We start from the raw sequence: 14117 nt of genomic DNA, 5'->3' as shown, positions 1-14117 counted from the left end.
TGTTCAAATCTATTTGATGTTTTGATTAATAGTGCGAAGTTGTGAACAAACTGCAAGCGTCCGTGCTTTTCTGTCCATATCAGATAAATGGCAAACAGCGTTGCAGTTGCAGGATTGCCACCGTAAGTAGATTTTTGTCACTGTAGCCACGTTAACTTCAGTCACTCCACCACACAGGGTCTCATTTGTGGTTTCTGGGCTTCTCTTCTTTAAGGTGTCGGCGTGTAGTTTGATCATAAAAGGAGTCTGCCGAGTCAAGGCGGGTGGAATGTAGAAGCAATCTTTATTGAAACAAAATCTAGCGCCTTGAGTCCTGATCAGAAGCGGCCGTGTTCTGATATTATCAAATCTGTGGACAAAACAATGCCAAAAAATGCTCTGCCCTCTGCTCCCTCAAAACCTCAGCCTTTTGCTCTTAGGTTTTTCCAAGTGCCACCCCTGTTTCTTTCCCTGCACCGGCCTTTAGAGCCCCTTTCCCAGTAAACACCCACTTCTTTTAATTGGTTATTTTGGCATATTATCCAATAGCCTAAAAGAGGAGTTGACCTGTTTCTCTACTCTTCTCACCTAACTCATCCGACCTGGCTGCGGTCAACTGTAGGTCTTGTCCCCAAAATGACCCAAATGGGTTCCCCATCCCTCTATGGGAACATAAACGTTTGGGCATCTCCCACCATTTGGTGGGGGCCAACTTCAGGTTTTAGTACTTTATGATGGCCTACCGTCTACTAACCTTTAGCCTTCACCAGTTGAAAAACTACTTTAGGACCCCTGGAGCTGTGAGCTTCCCTCTGTCTGCACTCTTTAACTCATATGAGGAGAAACAATTATCATCATTTAATCTACACTAAGTAAATTCAAAAATCAGAATGTGTTGCCATCCAGACACCTCACTTTCCAGTAATTATCATCATCTGCTGCAACAACACGGACATAAAAGTCAAACATCTGTGTGACCATTTGTCACGAATGCCTCTTAAAAATATTTGTTATCCCTCCTTTGAGATAATTAGTTGCCTGCTGTCACTGAAGACGGAGCAGAAGTGTTCGAATACTGTAACTAATGATCTGACAGACACACTTCACACATCAGGTGTGGGTGTAATTCAAATCACTGCAAGGTAGGAAACAAACAGTCCTTTAATTCAGTCCTGCCTGTTTGTTCCTCTCCATAATAAAGGCTCAATGATGACAGCGGGGACAAACTTCACATTAGAAGAGCGTCAGATGAAAAATGAGTCGTCTTAATCGCATGTGGATCTACCGAACGTCTTATCTTGTTAACAACATGGCCCCGGATGATATATGAGGTTAACCTCGTCTAACCAGCAGACAGCCGCCTGGATGTCTGTATAATTATCGTCACCCTGAGATGAAATGCAAGGTGACCTCGTCCTGCACGGGTGCAGCCTCCCGATTCACCGCGTCGTTGAGGCTCCAGTGAAATATGAGCTGCATCTCATCGTGCCAGTTTCCATCACCTTGACTCATTATATCTTTTAACGACGCACTCCAGGGACGTCAGGTGAACCTCGATGAAGAGCTCGGCCAGCAGCCTACAGACTCCACGCTCGTCTCACAGGTGGACAGGATCGCGTCCTCCTCCCTGAGCAGGTGTCCCGTTGAAGAATGACTCATGAAGCCTCGCTGACTCCAGGCTGAGAAAAAAACACAGCGTCCTCCGTTTTTATAATGTTATTAGAGTGTCCGATGTTTTTTACTCCGAGGGGACTTCCTGTTGATCTCACAGCGTGCTCCAGTTAGTCGACCGTGTTCAGAGAAAAACTGAAATAAATCATATTAATTTAAAGCAGAGAGAACTTTACCTGGAGCTTTCCTTCAGTGTGTGTGTGTGTGTGTGTGTGTGTGTGTGTGTGTGTGTGTGTGTCTCTGATGGTTTATTTAGTAGAAGGAAACCATTTATTTGGTCCCAACAAACGTGCATCCAACCCACTTATTCCACTCAGTTCAGCTCTGCAACGGATGCTTTTGAGTTTCATTACACACTGTGGTTCTCTTACTTTGATTGCGCTTTATACTCAGAAGTGAAACGGTCCGTTGTACGTGCTCGTCGCCTCGATCAATGGTATGTTTTGAAAGCCATTCTCGGCAAACTCTCTATTTACTTATCTTCTCTTTTAAACTTGAATTGTGGAAATCGCAGTCTTCTTTCTCTTGACGCTTTGTGATTCGTCGTTCCCAAAGTCCGAACTGAATTGGGAAAAGAAACAATTCCACAGTCTAAAGTTAAACTTAAGAATATGTGGTTAGTTGTGATTATTTCATTATTTCATGTGTCTGCTGTTAATTTACTAAAACTCTGTTGCAACTGTTCTTGGCCAGGTCTCCCTTTTAAAAGAGATGTCTGAAATCCTACAGAGCCAAAGACATGCAAGTTTGTTACAACATTTGTAACAAGATATAGACTTCCTGGACTTGACTAGACTGTGTTTCAACAAGAGTTTCAAGTCAAGTGATCAATTAAAGTATTTAATGGGTTAAAATTCCGATAAGAAAAGTCAAGTCAAGTTAAATATTAGACTAAAATGTATTATCTCTTCATGTGTTTGTATTAAATAGTCTTTAAATGCTCAGGTCTCCGCCTGTTTTGACTCTGACTACCTTCTCTCGTCTCTCTGAAGCCTCGTGGTGAGACCGTCAGTAGAGAAGCCCTCATTAAAATTATCTCCAGTTGAGAGTTTCACCGCCAGTGACGATGTTTATGGACTCGAGTCTCCCGCTGAGATGAAACATCAAGGGAGAAGCTGAACGCTCTTCTAAAAATACATCTTTATAAAACAGAGATCACGACAGGTTTTGACTTCTAAATAATGAAAACTGTCGCAGAGGAAGTCAAACCAACAGTCGTTTAAAAGCTGCTGTCTCTGTTTAAATTGTGTCGTGAGGCGACAAAAATAGTTTTACCTGCAATTAATGAGAGAAAGTGTTTGTTTCCAGTGGTGTGCACAGACTTTTTGAAGGGCAGGGGCGAAAAGAAGGGCACTTTATCGCACGTTTTGGCTCCCAAGAGGGCAGTTTATTATGTTTTAACCAACCAAGGGGGCAGTTTAAGTGTGTTTTGCCAACCAAGAGGGCACTTTAGCACACGTTTTGGCTCCCAGGAGGGCACTTTAGCACACATTTTGGCTCCCAGGAGGGCACTTTAGCACACGTTTTGGCTCCCAGGAGGGCACTTTAGCACACGTTTTGGCTCCCAGGAGGGCACTGTAGCGCACGTTTTGGCTCCCAGGAGGGCACTTTAGCGCGCGTTTTGGCTCCCAAGAGGGCACTGTAGCGCACGTTTTGGCTCCCAGGAGGGCACTTTAGCACACGTTTTGGCTCCCAGGAGGGCACTTTAGCGCTTGTTTTTCAACAATCGGGTTTGCCCCCCCCCCCCCTGCCTCCCCTTTGAGCACATCACTGTTTGTTTCTGTTGCAGGTCGACCAGAATCCCAGAGAAGACTTCAACCTGACGTCTGACGGAGAATTCAACGCCGTCAAGTCGCTGGTTCTGGGCAAAGTGCACGGTGAGTGCAGAAAGGAGGCCGGCGGCTCCGAGGTGTTCGGCCTCATCCGACACTCGGCTGCATTTATCTCTGTAGAGCCAGACAGTAAACATGCTGTTAGCACTAAAATGATCATGCTGAGTGTCTGGACGTGCTGAGTCCAGTTTCAAACAGAAGAACCAGCTCAGCAGATGAAGATGTTTTCAGCCACATGTTTAAGTTCTTGTGTCGTTCTTGTGAGCAGGTTTGGAGTTGGCAGGAACCCCATGATGCTTTGCTGTATTCTCTCCTGCATCCAGATCACCCTGTTACCCAGTATCTAAATGAATGTTAAAGGAAAAGTTCACCCAAAAATGAAAACTCAGTCATTATCTACTCACCCTCGTGCTGTTGGAAAGTTTCTTAGATCCGCTAAACATTTCTGGAGCTTCACAAGAAAACAGCGTTGCAAAATTCTCCCAAACGACTGAATTAGATGGTTGGACTCTTTTCCGTTGATCTATGGGTGTGTTGTGGATCGCATGTACACACTGTTTCATGCCACATGCACACAAGTGGGACTCGCTGCTTCGTCCTAACAGTGTGCCTTGAAATTGTAACCTCCTGCTCCTAATATCCGTCACAGCATGAGCACGACGTTTTGGAGTTCAAAAGATGAGGTACTTATACTTTTATGTGCTGCCGTCGATTATTCTGTCAAATGTTTCCGCTCTCTTGGCTTTGTGTATATTCACTGACAATTCGAGACTTTATTTACCCCCCTTTTTTTCATGACTTCACCCAATTTCCCATCTTCAAAGAGGGGAGAAGGTAATGACTATATTTTTATTTTGGGGGGAATTTATCCTCCAATGTGTGGGTAACGTTTGGTTGTTACGAATGCATAATCCTGGTTATTCAGTACATTTGATTTATTGTTGAGGGAGACTGTTTGGTCAAAGCTCACCTCCTCCTCCTCTGTCTTGTTACTGAGGCGAACAGGAGTCCATTTAATTGATGCTTTTACTGCAACGCGTCGCCAAACCAGGTTGTTTTAGTGCCATGCTTTATCCATTTAACTGTGTAGTCCTGGACAGGGACCTGTAACAGAGCCGGGGCCAGACAGTAATTGGCTCCGTCATGGCTCCATCAGAGAGGGACTGAGATGTAAGCCGTTAATAACACGAGGGGCTGAGAGGCTTCAGGCTGCCGTCACAGCTCTGTGATAAGACGAGGACACAGAAACTGCACCGTCGATTTTAAAAAAAGGGAAACACAGCGGCTGGCAGTGAGACGTGAGTCAGCTCTTTAAAATGGCTTTAAAGTGATGGCGAGTAGGAAGACGATGACGGCATCTTTAATTTTCTGGCGCTTCCCGTTTAAGTGGCTCTTTATTAGAATGTAACAGCAGCTTTTTGTTGTTATGACTCGTGTTAGAGCTCAGCAGCGCAGTTATTCTCTATTATATGCAAAACATTTCAATTTAATTGGGTTCCACAACTATTTTTCTTTTGATTAAATTCAGACGGTCTTTGGTTGTCTCAGGCTGATTGAAGCTACAGAGGCTGTTATCATAAAATCAGGGCTCAAAAACATCTTTTACACGCATTTTAGGCACGAAATTGATCAAAACTAAACTCAGTTACTTTCAAAACAAAGACCTTCCAGACATCCATATCTGTTACAGCATAAAAGCGACACAATTTCATAATAAAACTGAATAAATCTTCATTTGATCTGAGGCACACACGCTACATGTGATGGAGTTACTCATACGGTTTTGTCTTTGTGGATGCGAGGCTGCAGTGTGGTGTAACCGGGCTCAGTGTGTCATGTCAGAACGTGACCGGTCCTCCCCTCTGTCAAACCAGAGCAGGCGGAGAGTCAGATCAGGATCAGAAAAGCAGCAGGAAAGTGGATTTCTCTGTCGTTTTCCTGCCAACCCTGTCATCCATCAGCCTAACTAATGGACCCGGAAGGAATACAGAGAGACGGAGAGGGAGGTGATGGAGTAACGAGTGTCTCGGCTGAGAGGAGCTCACAGGCGGCTGTAATGTTTCCTGCCGCTCTCATCAACATGCAGATGTGTCGTGGTAAAAAGAAAAACCCCACAGTCACCTCTCGCGTTATTGATGCAGCTGTTTACAGCGGTGATGTCAGCGCTCACAGCTGCTGTTTACAAGGCCGTGAACGAGTGGAGGTGAAGGATGAAGGGAGCTTAGTCAATAAAGTGAACAGATAGAGGTGAGAGCGCACATCTGTCCGGAGGAGCGACGGACGCAGACAGGAAGCGGAGACATTGACGTTCTGTCTGTTCGGCTTTCTGATTGGATGCTGATGAGAAGTATGGATCCTGACGTGGTGTCAGTTTGTCTCCTCCTGCCGCTGCTTTCAGTGGAGCAAACAAACCAGCATTGTACTCGGCATAATGAATGACTGACATGTTTACAGGAGCTTAATCAGATCAGGTCAATGCGCTGCCACCGGATGTCCTCCTAATGAGGGATAAGAGGGAGAATCAGTAATTTAACAGGTGTGTATTGAGTTCAGGTGAGGCAGAGGTGATGAGGTGGCCACCAGTTAGAAACATCACAGTGTTTCCCAAAAGACTCCTGACTCAGAGTTTCACTGAGCAAATCATGATTAAAGGGATATTCCGGTGTTAATTTAATCCATGGTCTAAATCACCGCTAAACTGTGTTAGACTCCCTCTTGAGAGATCAAGTTAGCAGACCGCTAATTTACGGAGTTTTATCAACCTCAGAAACGACCGCACGACAACAATACACTGCAGTAAATGGATCCAAATATAAACCGCCACCAAAAAGCCACAAATAATGCTCAGAACAGCACCAAACTTCAGCAACAGTACAAATAGGGTCTCAGCACATAGTCCGGGGCATCTAACCTCTGCTAGCTTAGCTGGATTTCTATTGGGAAGCTAAAAACAGATTTCAACTCTCCTCCATCAGCTTCCAGGTCGGGGAAGTCCCGACGCGACGATTACCTGAGTGCGGATTAGAAATGCTCAATTCCGTTCTTTTCCCTGTCCGCTCTCGATAATAACTGTTATAAACTGGCAGGTAAGACACATATGAACTTTGATTGCTTTTCCATGGAGTCATAATCAGACATTTTCATCCATGAGCCGCGGAACTCTACTACACTCGGTAATCGACTCATCGGGACTTCCCCGACCCGGAAGCTGATGGAGGAGAGTTGAAATCTATTTTTAGCTTCCCAATAGAAATCCAGCTAAGCTAGCAGAGGTTAGATGCCCCGGACTATGTGCTGAGACCCTGTTTGTACTGTTGCTGAAGTTTGGTGCTGTTCTGAGCATTATTTGTGGCTTTTTGGTGGCGGTTTATATTTGGATCCATTTACTGCAGTGTATTGTTGTCGTGCGGTCGTTTCTGAGGTTGATAAAACTCCGTAAATTAGCGGTCTGCTAACTTGATCTCTCGAGAGGGAGTCTAACACAGTTTCACGGTGATTTAGACCATGGATTAAACTTACACCAGAATATCCCTTTAAGGGAACTCTGCCGAGGTGAATGTGAAGAGGAGATTTTCTGTGGTTCTCTTGATTGTGTAGACAACGTATGAAAAATTGTATACATTTACTTACGGTCCATGAATGTCTTCCTGCAGCGTCTGATGATTTGGATCCAGACTTGGCCCGGCTGGGGTCTCTGGGTTTCACCGGCTGTCTGTCGGTGGTCAGCTTCAACTCCATCAGCCCTCTGAAAGCCGCTCTGCTCCACCCGGACACCAGCCCCGTCATCATCACCGGGCCGTTAGCGCGGTCAAACTGCGGCTCCTCGGCTTCAGCCAATCCCTACGCAGCGGAGAACACACACCACCTGTCAGGTAGGAGAAGGGAAGGAGTCATTAAAGTGATCTTTGGTCAACTCGTCAGGCCTGAAGCTTTGTGATGTGGCACGACAGGCTGCACAGCTCAGCTCACTCAGATTGCGCACTAATGGCTGACATGTAGCTGAACAAAGACTCTGACCGTGCGAGTGGTCGGGAGCTGACAGTTGTCATGGAAATCACAAGAGCTCAGAATAATAAAAAACAGCAACAGATGTCGAGACGTCGCTGTAGTTAACGGCGCTACAACACGACATGGATCGCTGAGAGGGAAGTGAGGAAACAACTCCAGTGATCCATTTTATAAGTCTGATCAAAAATTCTCTCTGTGTGTTTATGACTTAAGAAAAAAGGTGAATAATAAGATAATGTGGTTAACTTTTAGTCCTATTAAGATCACGATTAAGATAGTATTGTCTGCATCTCCAGTCTTCTTTCCATGTCTTTGTGACAAACCTGCATGAAAGCTGCTTTTCCAGCTCATTAATCACGAACAGTATTCCTCCTTGTTTTTCTTTTGGCGGTGTGATCGGTGCTGAAATTAATTTGGACCGCAGAGGGAAAGTTTCCTCTGAGGTTTGGGTCCTCTGGGCTCGCTCTCATCCACGTTGTGATGCTTTATTAGATGAATCTGGAATGAATCTGAATGATGTTCTGATCTTGTCTTTTTCTGATCCGATATGTTTGATTTCTTATATTTTCTATCATTCCCTCTTTGTCCACTCGTTGCCTTGTGTCTTGGTGCTCTCCTGGTTTTTCCACTTTAATCATTTTTCCCCCCCCCTCGTCTTCTTTCTTCCTCTCCTCCACCACTTTCCTCTTTCTTTCTCTCTCTCTCTCTCTGCTGTAGACCGGTCTGGTTCAGTGGGTTCAGGTCAGCCTTTAGTCAATGCCATCAGGACTGACTCTGCTCTGATTGGAGGTACTGAACCTTTTCACCCTGTTGCACTTTACTGAAATAGAAATGTCTCATCATGTTCTACCAGGATATTTCTTTTGGTACACCTCTTTGACAAATCATTTCTCAAGCCAGTCCGCCTGATATCTATCTATCAAATACCAACATTAAAAACACATCCGTGTGGCTGTTTTGAACTGATAGAAGATCGGGTCCAAAAAAGGTTCCACATCACCTTTTGCTCAAGTTGCGGACAGATGTTGAGCTCCAAAGAAAGAGTAAAGTGATGTGCCAGACGAGAGTCCATTTAAAACTCATTTAAAACTTTGTTGCTCTGCCAGCACAGATTGATTCAAAGTGAAGACTGAAAAGGTTCAATCTATAAATCGCGCGGATGGAAAAGGGTGAGACACAGAAAAGTCATTTAAAACTGTCCATTAAACCGGCCTGACTCTGTCTCCGCGCACAAAAGGGCAGCTCACCTAATTAAACCGGCGCGCGGATGAATCGCTGATGGGAAAACCTTTTTTTTTTTGCTGTTATCTTAAAAAGCAGAGTCTTTTTTTCTCCTTTTTTTTTTAAATGTAATGTAGTAATAAATTGATTTCAGATGTATTTCGGAATTCCAATTAAAATGAAACCTGCCCTCATATTTCCCAAATGTGCTCAACGGAGCAGAAAAAGCCTGATGGATTCAAAAGATTTACGACGGCGTGTAACGTACTTGAAAGTCAGATTAGCGAGACGGGCAGTATAATTTGGATACAGCATGTTTTTGTTCTGTTCCTTTAGAAGATTCATGTATATTGAAACCTTAAAAAAAAGGACAATTACCCGATATAACAGCATTTTTATATCTCTAAATTCCTCCTTCCTCGCAGGACTCATCGCGGTGGTGATCTTTGTGGTCGTGACCGGCCTGGCGATAACCGCCAGATTCCTCTACCGGAGAAAAGAGACGTACCGAAACCAGGAAGTGAAGGGAGTCAATCAGGACGACAGCCCGGATTTCCCGTTCAACAACCAGGCCGACCCCCAGAACGCCTCCAGTGAAAACCCAAAGGAGTATTTCATTTGATGTCCTGATGAACTGGAAGGTGCAGACAGGGGGGGGAACGTCCTGTCGGGCCTCAGGACTTCACACTGCACTCAGAGCCTTCAGAGACTTCGCCGGCTGCAGCGGCTCCACAGCATGTGGAGGCAAATGAGAACAATTCACGCAGTGTTGTCTTTCTGTTGCTTTACTATACATTGTGAATATACTGATACAAACAGGCAACAGTGTTGGACTTTATGAGATGTTGATATCCTTGTTACAACTGTAAATATTCCAAAAAAAAAAAATGTTTAATTAATGTCTTTGTAACAATCTCTGGCTAACGTCACTTTGTCATATTGAAATGTTGGAAGTAATGGAGTGTTTTTAAAAAAAAAAAAAAAAAAAAGGTGGATCAGTGGGGGAGAAGTGAAGCTACGCCCTCTTGTGGTCGGGTTTCTCTTGGAGAGAGACGGGTGTTCATACGCAGAGACAGCCGAGGACTAGAAACAGGCAGGATGGGGTTTCATATAGAATCTCAGTCAGCAGACGTTTGGTTGTGATTATCTGATTTCTCCCACCTTGTTTAAAATCGACCTCCAACCCTCCAGGGATATTTTACGACGTCCTCATCTTCTGAAAAACCTTCTTACTATCACACCTTAAAGAGTGAAAGCTTAAACCTTTACCAGTTTATCTGTGGAAGTAAACAGACTAGAGGTAAACAAAAAACCAGGAGACAAAATGAGGAGAGGTCTCCAGGAATTACTTTTCGGTAAAGGCAAGTTTGTAACTGTTCATGCATGTCAGCGAGCATCGGCCATGTTGCACGCTGCGCGGAGACGACGGAGAAATGATTGTAATGCACGCAGCGGCGGAAACAGCTGATCCGTCACGATCAGAGCTGGATGTTTGCTACGTCAGAGCAAATCAGTTCCTGTCAAATATCTTGGCGGCAGCTATAGAACGTACAACTAAAAATGGTGTCCAAAATAAGCTTTTTTGGTTTCACAGAGCAGTAAACTATATATGCACACACAGAGACGCAAGTAATTTACAAACCAGGGTTCAAGAAGAAGTGACGGAGCGAACGTCATCAAGAAAGTTGTGGATCAGTTAATTAACCTTTACAACTACACACACCAGCTCTGCAGCATTTTTTCTAAACTATAGCAAAGTTTAATCTCTTGAGTAACGTCGCCTCAGAGACACTTTTAGAAAATTTCCAATCAGAAGAAGTTTCTCCCGCTGAAACTCCCCCAGAGTGACTTCTTCTCTTCCCATCATTCAAACTTTGATCGAGTGAAACTAGGCTCCTTGTGCGTTAGTCTCGATTCATTTGCTGCAGTGAAGGTTCGAGATATCGGAGCCGTAATTAAGGTAGCGTTGGACAGACACAGGCGTTCAGTTTCCTCTCTCTGTGTTTGATTTCTAAATATGGTGACATTGGTGGGAAACCCGGTCTGATCCTGGAACTTTGATCGCTTCCATCACATGGATGGTTCTCCACGTTCTGTTCACCGTACTTTTTCTTTATATCCCCACTTAAAAAGTTTTCTCCTTCCCTGCTGATTGCCGCCTGCTGGGAGCGTCGTCCCCCAGCTCTCTAAATGTCTCTGAACAGTAAAGCTTTTAACACTGATGGCAGCACACACACACACACACACACACACACACTATATAACACTGCGGCTGTCTGTCACCGCGCTCGCTGCACGCAGAGACGGTTAATGTGTTTTTTGAAATGCTAATCTGCTTCGGTCTGACGGCTGGATTATAAATCGCAGAGAGATGATCAGAATGAGACGGGAAGATAATCCGAGAGGAAGCGTCAAGCGACGGCAAACCGCTCTTCACATATTAACACGTAAAGCAAATCCCTCCATGTGTAAAGAGCACCGCTGACAGAGGGAACAACAGCAGCTGTTTATCAAACACAAACCACCGTCTCTCTGCAAGACCCCCGAGCACAGATGGGTTTTTAATGGCTAAAGTTGTTAAAACTACAAAGAGTGTCTTTAAGCTTAATTTCTTTGTGCTTTTTTTTTTTTCTATGTCACCCGAAAAACAAGGGAACTTCTGATGGCAGGCTCAGTTTTCTGACACCGCTGTTAACAAGTTCCTACCAGTGCCACTTTTAAACTGAAGTCAGCGTGGGTTCATAGATGTCTCAGCTAATATCTGCACTAAAAGAGCAAAGAGGATGAGTGGCAACAAACTCAACTAAGGACCAATTATCTGGACCTCTGCCATCCTCTGATAAAGGGTTGCACTTATAAGTGTACATGTACTCACAGTCGTAAAAGCTGAGTCACGAAAATGTGTCTCGGCTGTTCAGATCTTTTGGCAGTAAACGGCTCATTAACAGAATCTGATGACACTGTTGGTTCTGTTCCTGGCTCGTCATGATTAATGTCGCTGCGTGATCGTCACTGTAACGGACCAAAACATCATAGCTGCATGATTCACTTCCATAAAAAGAAAAAAGGATGGAAAATGAGAGTTCTTTCAAAAACACATGTAATGTAATGATTGGGTCTATTTGAACAAAACCCGTGTTTTCATAAAGCTGACCAACAATTTTTGTTGCCTAAATCTAATGAAGCTGCATCAGAAGACAGAAAAAGAGGAATTTAACTCACTGTGAATACTAAAATGGCACTCTGGCCTTGGTGAAGTTATGTGCTCTAAAACAGTCCCCTATAATTAAAAAAAAAAAAAAAACAGTCATTAATCCCTGAGATATTTACCAAAAAGAGATGAAAATTCCTGAATCTGTCCATTTATCTGGATTTGTACCAAAAGTTGAGACCTATGTAGTTCAGGGGAAAGAAATTCAAACTCAGAATTTTAATATTTACAATATTAACGAGGTTAGAAATGTGTATTCTTTTCCATAAGTGAACAAATAAGCTGCTCTCAGAGGAAAATAATGTCCCAGAACACTATGTGAAGCTAGAAAGGTGGCAGGGTCCGCCACATATAAACAAAGTAAACCAGTGTGAATCTGTTGTTGTCCTTTAAGGTCAGTTTGTTTCTTCATTTTCATGACTGAATAACCTGAATAGTTTATTTATGAAGTTTAGACATAAAAACAAAACTCAATGCACACGCCCCAAAAACTACATAGTGCACCTTTAATAGCATCTATTCTGGGCTGAGATCAAGAAGTTAAAGGACATAAATCAAATTGTGAAATCAAAGTCACATAAGCTCTGTGATTGGTCAGCTACAGTGGTGGTCCTGAAACAGCGATCAGATACCATTCACAGCATACAGACAGAAAAAAGGTGCATCACAACAGTTCGTCTCGCACCTGCACACCTTTAATAATTTAACTTTTAGCAGTCAGGTTTGGCTGACAGTGGTTCGGTTTATCGTCTGGCGAAGGTTTGTAGTGAAGCTGAACAGTTCTCAGTGTAACTATAATAATGTAATGGTTCTTAGTATCGGTGATATAACAGTGATGTCAGTGAGTTTGAGTGACACGCCATTGAAAAAAAAAAAATTTAAAAACACTTTTAACCACGTTGTGTTTGGTTACAGATAAAATCCTGTTTGATGAAAATAAAAATGTTTTTTCAGAGACTGAGTGTGATTTTCATTTCCCTTTGAACCCCCGACGTATACACGCACATTATTAACTCGCACTTTTCTCCTTATTGTCGCTCGCTGACGGTTAAGCGACGGCTGTTAACATGCGTCTCTCTGCAGAACAGATGAGGGAAATATGTAAAGCTGTGAAGGAGCGGAGGATATCAAAGTGATGCTCTGAAGAGTCACTTAGCCTCTCTGCCTGTTTAAACGCTCAGACGGTTACAAGATGATTCGCTGCCTCACTTCACTGATCTCGGCTCGATTGATTCACACAGATGATATTGAACGTGTCGAATACCATGAGGATCAACAACTTTACTGCAAACTAGAATTCAGTGTGATACAGATTCCCTGATCTTTAGGCAGGGGAGTGTACAGTTAACATGTCGTATCGGGATGATAAATATCAACTGGATCCGTCATCTTCAGCCTTTACAAGTTAGCAACCCTGAAGCTGATCTGTTGAAAAATGTCCATAAAAAACCACCACAATGCATCTGGACCCTCCAGGATGTATCGGGAGGAGGTTCGATCATGATCTGTTGACTTATATACACACGTCTTACAAGATCGGCCTTCTTAAATTGAACATTTCAAAGAATTTGGTTCCAAGTTTAGCTGTGAAAGTTTGTAGTTCTTCACGAAGGAGTTATCTGCATGAATTCAGCTGCAATCAACTCCAACTGTGACGTATATTTCAAACCTTTAGGCAAACATCTTTTTTAAAACTCAAGATGAATTAAATTGCTTTTTTTTGTTAATGGGCTATGTTTTTAAACTATGGCATGATAAAGCTCAGAGAGAAAAATTTATAAATCAAATTAAAATCAATGATGAACTCAAGGTTGTATACATTTACATAAAAATGTCAGTAACCCTTTCTTTTACAGTCCCCTAATTACCAGGTATTTATCTGGTAAGTTCATGGTAACACAAAAGTGTTACTAGGTAATTACCAATGGTAATAAGAAAGTAAATACAATGAAACTATGGCCAAAATACTGGGCATTTACCTGGTAACTACATGGTAAATTATACTGTGTTATTGGGTAATTAGTGCTGGTAATAAGGTGGTAAGTACAATGAAACTATGGCCAAAATGCTGGGTATCTACCTGGTAACTACATGGTAAATTTTAGTGCGTTATTGGTTTAAATGCTGGTAATAAGCAGGTAGCTGCAGTCCCCTAATTACTTGCTATTTACTCAGTAAATATATGGTAACAAACA

General features: G+C 43.2%; 1 protein-coding gene across 1 annotated transcript in view; it reads left to right on the top strand.

The window, feature by feature from the left end:
- Positions 1-12879, top strand: part of LOC115572765 (contactin-associated protein-like 4) — a 115901-nt gene extending 103022 nt beyond the window's left edge. The window contains 4 exon segments of the mRNA XM_030403200.1: positions 3440-3527; positions 7136-7354; positions 8208-8279; positions 9137-12879. Of these exon segments, the coding sequence (XP_030259060.1) occupies positions 3440-3527; positions 7136-7354; positions 8208-8279; positions 9137-9333 (576 nt within the window). The 3' untranslated portion in view covers positions 9334-12879.
- Positions 12880-14117: the final 1238 nt, after the last annotated feature.

The sequence above is a fragment of the Sparus aurata genome, chromosome 21 (genome assembly GCF_900880675.1).
Source record: "Sparus aurata chromosome 21, fSpaAur1.1, whole genome shotgun sequence".
Taxonomy (NCBI): Eukaryota; Metazoa; Chordata; class Actinopteri; order Spariformes; family Sparidae; genus Sparus; species Sparus aurata.
This window is presented reverse-complemented; position numbering and strand designations above follow the sequence as displayed.